Source organism: Budorcas taxicolor, chromosome 20 (assembly GCF_023091745.1).
Source record: "Budorcas taxicolor isolate Tak-1 chromosome 20, Takin1.1, whole genome shotgun sequence".
In the NCBI taxonomy this organism is placed as follows: Eukaryota; Metazoa; Chordata; class Mammalia; order Artiodactyla; family Bovidae; genus Budorcas; species Budorcas taxicolor.
In genome coordinates, this window is record NC_068929.1 from 43500976 (window position 1) to 43514738 (window position 13763).

At 42.4% G+C, this 13763-nt stretch overlaps 1 protein-coding gene across 1 annotated transcript in view; it reads left to right on the forward strand.

Annotated features, from left to right (window-relative positions):
* The window catches only part of ADAMTS12 (ADAM metallopeptidase with thrombospondin type 1 motif 12), a 382516-nt gene that overhangs the window by 239624 nt on the left and 129129 nt on the right, over positions 1-13763 (forward strand). Inside the window, exon 13 of the mRNA XM_052659198.1 lies at positions 13302-13435. Within this exon, the coding sequence (XP_052515158.1) occupies positions 13302-13435 (134 nt within the window). The remainder of the gene's footprint in view (positions 1-13301; positions 13436-13763) is intronic.

Genomic DNA, 13763 nt, shown 5'->3' on the forward strand with positions numbered 1-13763 from the left:
ATACTTGAACTTACAAAATTTATGCTTCATAAAATTCTGATTTTTTATCTGCTTTATTTGCAAGATCTTATTTGAAAAAAGAAAAATAATTCTTCTGCCTAAAGGGTTTGAAAAGGTCTAATTTAGATCAACTTATGTTCTAGTATAGGCATTTTCTTTACCAGCTCTCCTAGCTGGAGAAAAAAAGAAAAGGCAGCCAAACTCCCCTTGATCACATTCATGGGAGCACCAGCATGAAGAGATGTGGCTATATGTTTTTTCACTAACCCCCATCCCCATCCTTCAGAGATGAAGAAACTTCGTCACAGAGAGAACAGTAACTTAGTCAGGGTTATAGAGTCTTATATAATAGAGGTGGAATTGAAGAATAAAGTCTGTTTGATTAAGAAGCTTAGATACTTACACTAATTTATGTAGATTCTTAGGGACTTGATTAGCCTATGTTAATCAGAAATATGTTTATATCCTTCATCTTCTATTAGGGGATGGCCAAGACCTTTTCTTGGTGCTATCACTTTCTTGGAATCTCTCTTCCTTTTTTGGATGTTTTTCTCAGCACCTCCAAATAACTCCTCATTAAGGCTAATTTTTTAGTTGTTGCTTCTAAATATCTCAGCCCTAGTAATGCTTTCCGCCAGTGAGGTTTCCAGCCAATGTGGAGGATCTGACATGAGGTCAGACCTCAGTCTGTATCTCCTGAAATAGGATCTTTCAGGAACATATTTAAGGAATTGTTGCAGTTACATTCCCGAGGAAACAGATTCTGAGATGGATACTAGCATGTAGGAAGTTCAACAGGTACAGAAGAGGGAAGGAAAAGGGGTTAGGCAGGGACAGAACCTGGGCTACAGTGCAGTCTCAACTGAGGGCTTCTCCACCCCCATGGGGAGCTCTACAGCTGGAAGGACCTTCAGAATTGCCACAGTTGGTCATGCACCACAACCACTGAGCCCCATGTGCCACAACAAGAAAAGCCACCACAATGAGAAGCTCGTGAACTGCAACTAGAGAGTAGCTGCCGTAAGAGAGAAAGCTCATTCGTAGCAATGGAGACCCAGTGTTTAAATGAGAATGACACTGTGGTGAGCATCCCAGGAGATCTAGCCAGATGGCTCTCGTTTCACAAACTAGGAATCTGTGGCTTAAGGAGGGAAAATGATGGAATAATAAGGGTGATGTTTGTGGACACCTCAAAACCATTCACAGCCCCCCTCCCCTTCACTTTCCTCTACAATTGAAAAGAGAAAAGTAGAAGACTTGCTAATCTGTATTCGCCGGAGCCCCAGTTCCAGCCAAAGAGATAAAGAGGGCAGCCTCACTGGGTCAGCCCTCTGAGAAGGGTTTTAATGGTTTTGACGCAGCTGCCCTCAGCCCCAGTCCCATCTTTCTGCCTTTCACTCTTCTCCTGCTGCTTGTCCCTTTGCAACCACGCTCAGACAGCCAAGAGGGAGACAGAAGGAAGATAGCCCCCAAATTTCTGTTAAAACAAGGCAGCACATTTTTTTGCTGCTTTACAGAAAAACTTATCACTACCTGATAACGAGAACAGACATCTTCCCTGGTGGCTCAGTTGGTAAAGAATCTGCCTGGAATGCAGGAGACCCAGGTTCAGTCCCTGCGTCAGGGAAGATTCCCTGGAGAAGAGAATAGCTACCCACGCCAGTATTCTTACCTGGAGAATTCCATGGAAAGAGGAGCCTGGCAGGCTGAGGTCCATGGGTCGCAATGAGTCAGACATGACTGAGCAACTAACACTTTCTTTCAATGAGAAGAGCTTATATTCAACTTATATCATTATTTGTTCTGTACACATACTTTACTCAACACTTATATGCATTTTCTTAATTTTAACTCCGTAAGAAAATCCTATGTGGGAATTTAAGTTTTTGACCTAATTTTTATGGGTATGCTAATAGATTTAGAGAATAAATAACTTCTTAAATTCATACTATACGATAGAGCCAAGAGTTAGCCCAGGCTACACTCTGCAGCCTAAACATTAACCATGAAAACAGAGACAGGGATAAGTCCATTATCTTAAGAACAACGCATTGAATTTTAAATTTTACCTACGGTGATGTTCATTTTTTTTTTTTTTTTAAGACAGATGATTTTATAGCCAAGGGGCTGTGGTGGGAGGAAAAGAGCCCCAGTGACCAGTGACTGCTTATATTATGACAAATGCTAGGTTTGTTAAACTTATGTCTCTTGCCTTTGAAAATCAATTTTTTTAAACATTTAAGCATTATGACAAAATTATTATGTTTGGTTAACAATTTAAGTTGCCAGTCCAAATTTAGTGTCACAGTTTCTAACCGTTTTAAGTAAAAGAACATAAACACACAGCAAACATTACTACATTCAGCCTCATCTAAAATATCAGTGAAGTGGGTTTAATTCATTTTTAACAATTCTACTCCTATTTTCATGCCTTTCTATGGTTATAGTAGAATATATTAATTTTAACACCTCCTAATGATTAATATGTATTTTTATATATTTGGAGATTACAATATTACCTTATCAGAAAGTGAAAGCATACTATTTTAGATCAGTCAAAGTTACAGAGTTTTGGTAATTATTTGACTGATTTTGGGTTGGATTTTTGGTCAGGACTTTTTGTTTCATTTTTTTTTCCCCTCAAACTGATCTGAGCCTGGTCTTAAACTTCTTTTTTAAGTTAAATGTTACTTGTTAAAACAATAAAACATTTTAAATTATGCCTTTTGCTTAAGGTTTAGTATTTCTTAGAACCTGGCAAGAAGCTGCACACACACATCACAGATCTCTTCTGCACGTGCACGTGCCCCACCATCCCATCAGACTTCACTGAGAAGGCACAGGTGAAAAGTAAAAGTCAGTCGTGTCCGACTCTTTGCGACCCCTTGGACTACGCCGCCCATGGGATTCTCCAGGCCAGAATACTGGGGTGGGTATCCTTGCCCTTCTCCAGGGGATCTTCCCAACCCAGGGATCAAACCTAGTTCTCCCACATTGCAGGCAGATTCTTTACCAGCTGAGCCACCAGGGAAGCCCAAGAACACTCGAGTGGGGAGCCTATCCTTCCTCTAGTGGACCTTCCTGACCCAGGAATCAAACCAGGGTTGACGCAAGTGCAGATGTACAATTATTAAGAGTTCTAAGACACGAGAACAGAGCTTTCAACCAAGTGTGAGGCCCTGGGTGACTGCACAGGAGTCACACCCAAGGAGCCCTGCCCGTAAATGGATTTTAGAAACTGGATTTCTTTTAATGGTGAAGCTCAAGTTGCAACCTACTGACGGAACATGAGATGCCTGCAAACTTTTCCTTGACCTAAGAAGTCATTTGTATCCGTCTTGGCAAGTTTTAGTTTCATTTCTAATGATCCCTTCTGCAGGTCATTATCCAAAAACGTTGGGCTGCCCTGTTTCAGCAGAATTGAAAATGCAGCCTTCGATTCAGAGAGTACATTCAGTTCCCTCAGCTTCCTTTGGGAGGATTAATCAGACAGGGTGAGGGCAGAGCTCACCAGTCTATTAGTTTTGGAATTTTCACTCAGCTGAACTGTAAATGCATAGAAAAGCTGGAGGGGAAATACCACATGAGCTGGACGAAAAGGTTGTGTGAGGAAAGATGAGTGTACCTAAGGTGGTAAAACACTCTACTCTGGATATTGTGGAAGAAGGGAGTTAGGTTTCTAGTACAGACTCTCTGATGGCTGTGGTGACCTCTGAGAACTAAGATTATCCGTTGCTCCTCTTATCCTTTTGTGCAGGGCCCTGTGTCACAGGCCCACCTGCTGACATTACTCAGAACACCGTGACAGACAGAGGCCAGAGGAAAGGGCAGGGAAACAGGACTCCAGGGCTGCCTTGAAAACTGCCTCAGAACCCTGAGCCTTTAATTCACAATGGCTGCTTTCAAGTACAGGTTCCTTCTGGCCTTGGGCACGCCGGTGGGTCATAGGTGTGCAGGTTCTGGGAGTCACAGCAGCGGGTCTGTGTTTTACTCTTGCTTTTAGCACAGATTATTTACTAGGTATTCTTAGACTCCATAGTGCATGCTCAGTTGTCCAACTCTTTGTGTCCCCATGAACTGTAGCCCTCCAGGCTCCTCTGTCCATGGGATTTCCCAAGCAAGAATACTGGAGTGGGTTGCCATTTCCTCCTCCAGAGGATCTTTCTGACCCATGGATCAAACCCTTATCTCCTGCAGCACCTGCATTGCAGGCAGTTTCTTTTACCACTAAGCCACCAGGGAAGCCCTAAGATTCCATAGGCCGATGAACTTATGTTCCATAGAAATCTATGTTTCTTCCTTGCAGTGTACTTCAGTTCGCCTGTCTAACCATAAAGGATGTGCTAATCCAGTATCACAGAAGGAAGATGAAAGGAAATCTTGAAAAGAGGGCCTTTCTTCATGGAATGAGACCTTCCCCATTGTCTTGATTGAGGGCCAAGATATTATTTATAAAGAAATATATGCTTCTTATTTAAAAATGCAAGCATATATAATAAAATGAAATAAAAATGAATTCTTCTTAGCCCAGCACACTTGTTCCTCAGAGGCAAGCATTGTTAACAGCAGATTTCCATTTAAACACAAATGGACTCATACTTTGCCAGTTCTGCTAGTTTTCCACTCATGGAGTGGAACACTATTACCTTATTCCTCTTAGTGACTGCATTAGCCTTCCATTATGTAAATGCAGCTTAATTGATGTGTCTGTTTCTTCCTGGATAAACAGCTGCCATGAACATCCTTGACCTCTGTCACTAAGTTCAAGGTTCATTTTTTATTTATTTTTTATTTTTTTACTTTACAATACTGTATTGGTTTTGCCATATATTGACATGAATCCACCACAGGTGTACATGAGTTCCCAACCCTGAGCCCCTCTCCCACCACTCTCCCCATATCATCTCTCTGGGTCATCCCAGTGCACCAGCCCCAAGCTGTATCCTGTATCGAACCTAGACTAGTGATTCATTTCTTACATGATAATATACATGTTTCAATGCCATTCTCCCAAATCATCCCACCTTCTCCCTCTCCCACAGAGTCCAAAAGTCTGTTCTTTACATCTGTGTCTCTTTTGCTGTCTCGCATACAGGGTTATCATTTCCATTCTTCTAAATTCCATATATATGTGTTAGTATACTGTATTGGTGTTTTTCTTTCTGGCTTACTTCACTCTGTACAATCGGCTCCAGTTTCATCCACCTCAATAGAACTGATTCAAATGTATTCTTTATAATGGCTGCATAATACTCCATTGTGTATATGTACCACAGCTTTCTTATCCATTCTTCTGCTGATGGACATCTAGGTTGCTTCCATGTCCTGGCTATTATAAACAGTGCTGCAATGAACATTGGGGTACATGTGTCTCTTTCAATTCTGGTTTCCTTGGTGTGTATGCCCAGCAGTGGGATTGCTGGGTCATATAGTTTTTAAAACTTACTTTTGGTTGTGCTGGGTCTTTGTTGCTACGCGGGCTTTCTCTAGTTGCAGAGAGGGGAGTGCTAGTCTTTGTTACATTGGTGGGCTTCTCACTGCAGTGACTTCTGTTGCTGAGCACAGGCTCTAAGACATGCAGCCCTCATTAGTTGTGGCGCCTGGGCCTGGTTGACCAGGGTGTGGGGATCTTCCCGGATCAGAGATTAAAGCCGTGTCCCTTGCATTGGCAGGCAAATTCTTACCCACTGGACCACCAGGGAAGCCCCTCAAGGCTCATTTTTATGACTGAGTGGATGATCTCTCAGGATGGAGTTGATCTGTTTGCCACTCTGTCCAGAAGTTTCTCCCTAACAGTGTTGATCACTGCCACAGCTGTTACTAAGTACTCATGGGTTAAGAGCCTTTTCTGAGTGTAATAATCTACTAGTATTCACTGGGAAAGGTTAATGGTAATCACATTAAAACAACTGCTGTATGCCAAATACCTTATTCCAGGTTTCAGGGTGTTATCCCCTGATAGTCCCTTCCATGCAAAGACCAAGAAGGCCCTGGGCAAGATGGAAGCATCAGGGCTGGAATTTGAACCCCTATGAGTCTGACTCCAAAGATCGTGTGAAGGAGAGACTCCCAGGTTGTGCTTATTTCTGCTCCTCTTTCTCCTTTCGGTCCTCACCAGCATGTGTCCTGGCTCCTCTTTCTCACAGCGTGCATGGCAGTAGTAGCTGATCAATGCACAGATGCCTGCAGTGCTCTTGAGGACATCACAGTCTGGTTGAGGGGATTGAAAAATCTGTAGTCTTAGAAGAACAGAGCTGTAGAGACCTCAACAGGCACTGTAGAGTGGAACAGCTTCAAACCAGGTCCACAGTCACAGAAAAGAAAAGTCATGGGGCCAACTATTGATCTAGCAGGGTGTAGAATTCTTTATATGAAATTGACAAGAAGCAATTTTTTAGAAAATAGTAAAACAAAGCATGAAATCAGTGCAGAATTGATTAGAAATGGCATCATGGAATAATCTGAAGGAGAAGAGGATATTTCAAGAAAGATTTGTGTATGTGTGGGAAAGAGAATTTGAGCCAGCGTTACAAAACACAGGTCTTTTGACTGTTCTGAAAGAGGATTGGAAAGACAACTGCATAGCTTATGGGGCAAGGACCTTCAGAATTCACCAGGTCATGATAAGGAGGTGAAATCAACAACTATGGCAGCTGTCACTTGTCAAACACTTACTGTACACCAGGTACCACGCTGAGTGCTTGACATACAATCTTTGCCTTAATCTTCACATTTATCCTGCAAAGTAGATATCATTATCCCCAATTGTCAGATGAGGAGCTGAGTCACAGAAAGATTAAGTAACTTTCTCAAGGTAATATTAGACCTTTATGAATTTTTATGTCTCTGCTCTCTGTAGAAGTCATGGCTCCAGAGGCTAGTGATTCTCACCATATATCACTTCAGTTCAGTTCAGTCACTCAGTCGTGTCTGACTCTTTGCGACCCCGTGAATATGAATCGCAGCACGCCAGGCCTCCCTGCCCATCACCAACTCCTGGAGTTCACTAGACCCACGTCCATCGAGTCTGTGATGCCATCCAGCCATCTCATCCTCTGTCGTCCCTTTCTCCTCCTGCCCCCAATCCCTCCCAGCATCAAAGTCTTTTCCAATGAGTCAACTCTTCCCATGAGGTGGCCAAAGTACTGGAGTTTCAGCATTAGCATCATTCCTTCCAAAGAAATCCCAGGGCTGATCTCCTTCATAATGGCCTGGTTGGATCTCCTTGCAGTCCAAGGGACTCTCAAGAGTCTTCTCCAACACCACAGTTCAAAGGCATCAATTCTTCGGCGCTCAGCCTTCTTCACAGTCCAACTCTCACATCCATACATGACCACTGGAAAAACCATAGCCTTGACTAGATGGACCTTAGTCGGCAAAGTAATGTCTCTGCTTTTGAATATGCTATTTAGGTTGATCATAACCTTTCTTCCAAGGAGTAAGCCATATTTAAGACCCATGAAAGATTTTTAAAATGGAGTTCAGTGAGTATTCTGCCAAGTTTGTTTCTCAGATGTGATCTGTGAATAAATGCATTGTCTAAGAGCAAAAAAGAGTGGTTACTTGAAAGGTCTCATTAAAGCATTTCTTTTTTGTTAAAAATAATTCTCTGTGTGTACATTAGGGGCTAATAGAGTGAGCGCTAAGCTGAACCATCAGCTTTTACTCTGTCACTCATACTGTGAGATCTTGGAACACTTTATCTCTCTGGGCCTAAAATTTTCTCTTCTAAATGGAGATAATAAGAGAACTAACATAGGAGATGGCAAGAGTGAACGTTGACATTCTAGGAATCAGCGAACTAAAATGGACTGGAATGGGTGAATTTAACTCAGATGACCATTATATCTACTACTGTGGGCACGAATCCCTTAGAAGAAATGGAGTAGCCATCATGGTCAACAAAAGAGTCTGAAATGCAGTACTTGGATGCAATCTCAAGAACAACAGAATGATCTCTGTTCATCTCCAAGGCAAACCATTCAATATCACGGTAATCCAAGTCTATGCCCCAACCAATAATACTAAAGAAGCTGAAGTTAAATGGTTCAATGAAGACCTACAAGACCTTTTAGAACTAACACCCAAAAAAGATGTCCTTTTCATTATAGGGGACTGGAATGCAAAAGTAGGAAGTCAAGAAACACCTGGAGTAACAGGCAAATTTGGCCTTGGAATGCGGAATGAAGCAGGGCAAAGACTAATAGAGTTTTGCCAAGAAAATGCACTGGTCATAGCAAACACCCTCTTCCAACAACACAAGAGAAGATTCTGCATATGGACATCATCAGATGGTCAACACCGAAATCAGATTGATTATATTCTTTGCAGCCAAAGATGGAGAAGCTCTATACAGTCAACAAAAACAAGACCAGGAGCTGACTGTGGCTCAGATCATGAACTCCTTATTACCAAATTCAGACTTACATTGAAGAAAGTAGGGAAAACCGCCAGACCATTCAGGTATGACCTAAATCAAATCCCTTATGATTATACAGTGGAAGTGAGAAATAGATTTAAGGCCTAGATCTGATAGACAGAGTGCCTGATGAACTATGGACAGAGGTTCGTGACATTGTACAGGAGACAGGAATCAAGACCATCCCCATGGAAAAGAAATGCAAAAAAGCAAAATAGCTGTCTGGGGAGGCCTTACAAATAGCTGTGAAAAGAAGAGAAGTGAAAAGCAAAGGAGAAAAGGAAAGATATAAGCATCTGAATGCAGAGTTCCAAAGAATAGCAAGGAGAGATAAGAAAGCCTTCTTCAGCGATCAGTGCAAAGAAATAGAGGAAAACAACAGAATGGGAAAGACTGGAGATCTCTTCAAGAAAATTAGAGATACCAAAGGAACATTTCATGCAAAGATGGGCTCGATAAAAGAGAGAAATGATAGGGACCTAACAGAAGCAGAAGATATTAAGAAGGGATGGCAAGAATACACAGAAGAACTGTATAAAAAAAGATCTTCATGACCCAGATAATCACAATGGTATGATCTCTAATCTAGAGCCAGACATCCTGGAATGTGAAGTCAAGTGGGCCTTAGAAAGCATCACTATGAACAAAGCTAGTGGAGGTGATGGAATTCCAGTTGAGCTATTTCAAATCCTGAAAGATGATGCTGTGAAAGTGCTACACTCAATATGCCAACAAATTTGGAAAACACAGCAGTGGCCAGAGGACTGGAAAAGGTCAGTTTTCATTCCAATCCCAAAGAAAGGCAATGCCAAAGAATGCTCAAACTACCACACAATTATACTCATCTCACACGCTAGTAAAGTAATGCTCAAAATTCTCCAAGCCAGGCTTCAGCAATACGTGAACCGTGAACTTCCTGATGTTCAAGCTGGTTTTAGAAAAGGCAGAGGAACCAGAGATCAAATTGCCAACATCTGCTGGATCATGGAAAAAGCAAGAGAGTTCCAGAAACACATCTATTTCTGCTTTATTGACTATGCCAAAGCCTTTGACTGTGTGGATCACAATAAACTGTGGAAAATTCTAAAAGAGATGGGAATACCAGACCACCTGACCTGCCTGTTGAGAAATCTGTATGCAGGCCAGGATGCAACAGTTAGAACTGGACATGGAACAACAGACTGGTTCCAGATAGGAAAAGGAGTACATCAAGGCTGTATATTGTCACCCTGCTTATTTAACTTATATGCAGAGAACATCATGAGAAACGCTGAACTTGAAGAAACACAAGCTGGAATCAAAATTGCTGGGAGAAATATCAATAACCTCAGATATGCAGATGACACCACCCTTATGGCAGAAAGTGAAGAGAAACTAAAAAGCCTCTTGATGAAAGTAGAAGAGAAGAGTGAAAAACTTGGCTTAAAGCTCAACATTCAGAAAACGAAAATCATGGCGTCTGGTCCCCTCACTTCATGGCAAATAGATGGGGAAACAGTGGAAACAGTGTCAGACTTTATTTTTGGGGCTCCAAAATCACTGCAGATGGTGACTGCAGCCATGAAATTAAAAGATGCTTTTTCCTTGGAAGAAAAGTTATGAACAACCTAGAGAGCATATTCAAAAGCAGAGACATTACTTTGCCGACTAAGGTCCGTCTAGTCAAGGCTATGGTTTTTCCTGTGGTCATGCATGGATGTGAGAGTTGGACTGTGAAGAAGGCTGAGTGCCGAAGAATTGATGCTTTTGAAGTGTGGTGTTGGAGAAGACTGTTGAGAGTCCCTTGGACTGCAAGGAGATCCAACCAGTCCATTATGAAGGAGATCAGCCCTGGGATTTCTTTGGAAGGAATGATGCTGAAGCTGAAACTCCAACACTTTGGCCACCTCACGCGAAGAGTTGACTCATTGGAGAAGACTCTGATGCTGGGAGGGACTGGGGGCAGGAGGAGAAAGGGACGACCGAGGATGAGATGGCTGGATGGCATCACTGACTCGATGGACGTGGGTCTGAGTGAACTCCAGGAGTTGGTGATGGAGAGGGAGGCCTGGCGTGCTGCAATTCATGGGGTTGCAAAGAGTCAGACACGACTGAGTGACTGAACTGAACTGAACTGAACTGAACTGAGCATCCTGGGGTGGTTGTGATTGTTAGAATGCGATAACGTAACGACTGCAAAGCACAAGATCTGGTAAATAATGTTCAGGTAATACACTGGCTGTTATTTTAACATGCAAAAATTCCTGTTAGCTCACTAAATAAGTAACACCCACCAAGTCTCTGAATAGTTTTGTCCTTCAGGAAGTGAGTCAATCATGACAAGCCCTGAGGGAATATAACTAAGAAAAACATCGGAACTTCACCACTTTGGAATTCAAAATGCCTTTGGATGGGGGTTTTACTGGCTGCAAGGACCCATTTTTACAACCCTAAGAATGAGTGTTTTCTTAAAATTTGCATCCTTAGGCACCTCTGGGCTTCCCTGGTGGCTCAGCTGGTAAAGAATCCACCTGCAATGCGCAAGACCTGGGTTCAGTCCTGGGGTTGGGAAGATCCCCTGGAGAAGGGAATGGCTACCCACTCCAGTATTCTGTCCTGGAGAATTCCATGGACTGTATAGTCCATGGGGTCACAAAGAGTCAGACATGACTGAGTGACTTTCACTTTTCAGTTTAGGCACCTCTAGTCCCAGCCTTCCCCAGCAGGCTGGAACAGGTAATTCCTTTAGAAAAGCTCCACAATAATTCAGGGGTGCTTCCTCTTTGGGTTTAATGTGTCCCGATATCAATACAAAATCTCAAATCTAAATTCTAAAGCTCAAATCAAAGCCTCATTTAAAAGTGCTTCCCCTGCCTCTATCCTTCTGCTTGACAGCCTGATATTTCCTTAGTTGCTTCCCAGCTCACTTGGACTCAGCACACCTGGTTGGATACTCTCATCTCTGAAAGAGCAGAATTGCTCCCAGGTGGCTACTCTAAGCACTTTTATTCCAATTCAGGCAGACGGAACTAATCATGCTGCCAGGAATGAAGATTTACGGTAACCCTGGGTTATGTCTTGTTCCTGGAGTCTACTGGTCCTTTGCTGTTGGCACTTTGTGGAGTGATCTCTCCAGCTCATGTTAACTTCATTCATATTCTCAGACAAATTATCCACTGCACTTTATATAAAATCAGTTGGTATTCTTTATGCACTTTTACCTTTCTCCTTCGAGTTTTGAGCAGATGCTTTAGAAGCTCTAACTCAAATTTCTCCCTAGTTTCCGTGTTTGAGTTTTGCTCATAGTTAGATTTCTGTCAGTTGTGCATTTTTACTTCTTCACCACGTGGATCATGGCATCCCTGAGTACCCATGCCTAGAGTCCATTTGTTCATAGCAAATGGACCTAAATTATCTCCTTCAGAAATGTCCTTTTGGGATCTCTTCTGGGTCTGTCTACTGGGGAAATGAAATTAACAGCATTTCCCCAGTAGACAGACCCAGAAGAGATCCCAAAAGGACATTTCTGAAGGAGATAATCTTAGATTTTTCACTTAAAAAAGACATTATATTCAAAGAAAATTACTATTTGAATTATTATTATATACACATATAGGGCTTCCTAGGTGTCCTAGTGGTAGATAACCCGTCTGCCAACACAGGAGACCTAAAAAACATGGATTCTATTCTTGGGTCATGGAACATCCCCTGGAGGAGGGCACGGCCACCAACTCCAGTATTCTTGCCTGGACAATCCCATAGGCAAAGGAGCCTGGCAGTCTACAATCCATAGCATGGCAAAGAGTTAAACATGACTGAAGCGACTTAGCATGCATGCATGTACATGTATTACCTATTACAATTTTTAAGGCAATTTATGTTTTGAAAGTTATCTCCTTTTCTGGTTATTCTAAGTACTTCCAAATAGATATGAATTTTGTTAAATAAATCTTTAGAACATTTATATGTGGGAGATCACCCATCTTCATTCACAAGGGAATAGAAAATTGAAGCTTAAAATGGATTCAATGCAGGACCTAGCATGGTGGGAGGGACCACTGTGATAAGCAGGTTGGCTTCTGCTTTGGATAAAACACAGATCTTTTGTTTCTATGTGGTTGTAAACCTGTGTCCAGGGACTTCTTGAAGAGAGTAAGGGAGAATATTTGTTGGGTTGGTTTATGATTGTGGCAGTGGTATTAGTCGGAGAAGGCAATGGCACCCCACTCCAGTACTCTTGCCTGGAAAATCCCATGGACGAAGGAGCCTGGTGGGCTGCAGTCCATGGGGTCGCTAAGAGTCAGATAGGACTGAGCGTCCTCACTTTCACTTTTCACTTTCCTGCATTGGAGAAGGAAATGGCAACCCACTCCAGTGTTCTTGCCTGGAGAATCCCAGGGACGGGGGAGCCTGGTGGGCTGCCGTCTATGGGGTCGCACAGAGTCGGATACAACTGAAGCGACTTAGCAGCAGCAGCAGCAGTGGTATTAGTAATGAGCTGGCCCCCATGGAAGCATCTCCCGCGGCGGTCTGCTTACTTTGCTGCAAACAATAGGCAAGCGTCATGCTTGTCTGGAGTCTGGCATCTCTGGTTTCTATTACTTATTTTCTAGGTTAACCCCAGATACTCAGTACATTATTTTTATAAGCACAGTTCAACACTGGGTTGAAAGGTCTCTTCATTTGTAACAAAAGACAGCATTTTAAAGCAGTCTTCCCAATTTAATTTGTTGTAAACCTCTTTAAAAGAAAGAAGTTCCCATTACAGCATGTGTCATAGAAAGGACAGATTGATCTCCAGATTGATGACACCTGGGCGGGAGGGGTCCTGTGTACAAATCCTGGGGAAAGGGTGCTGAGCTGGGAAGCTAACGTGTGAGGATTTGTCTCTTTTTCACTTCAGCACGTCCTTGTGAGCTCTACTGCCGACCCATAGATGGCCACTTTTCCGAGAAAATGCTGGATGCTGTCATTGATGGTACCCCTTGCTTTGAAGGCGGCAACAGCAGAAATGTCTGTATTAATGGCATGTGTAAGGTATTGGGTATGTTTCCTTAATCTACAACTCTATAAAATCGTGATTTTTTACTAATTTGGAAAGTTAGATGCTTTCATCTTTTGCTTTTGTGGTATTTGTATGTGGACTGGTATTTTTAAAGCCTGTGAGACAAGACTTTTCAGTTTTCATCAAGGTCACAGTTAGAAACCAAATGTCCTCCTGCTGTTGTCTTCATTTCTTGAGCTATTGATGTGCTCTGTGATGTTTCAGGCATGGAGCTGAGTCAAACTGAAGAAGAATCAAATTATTCTTTGGAGGAATAATTCTTTGGAGGAATTATTAGGAAAAGGCAACTTGAATTATTTC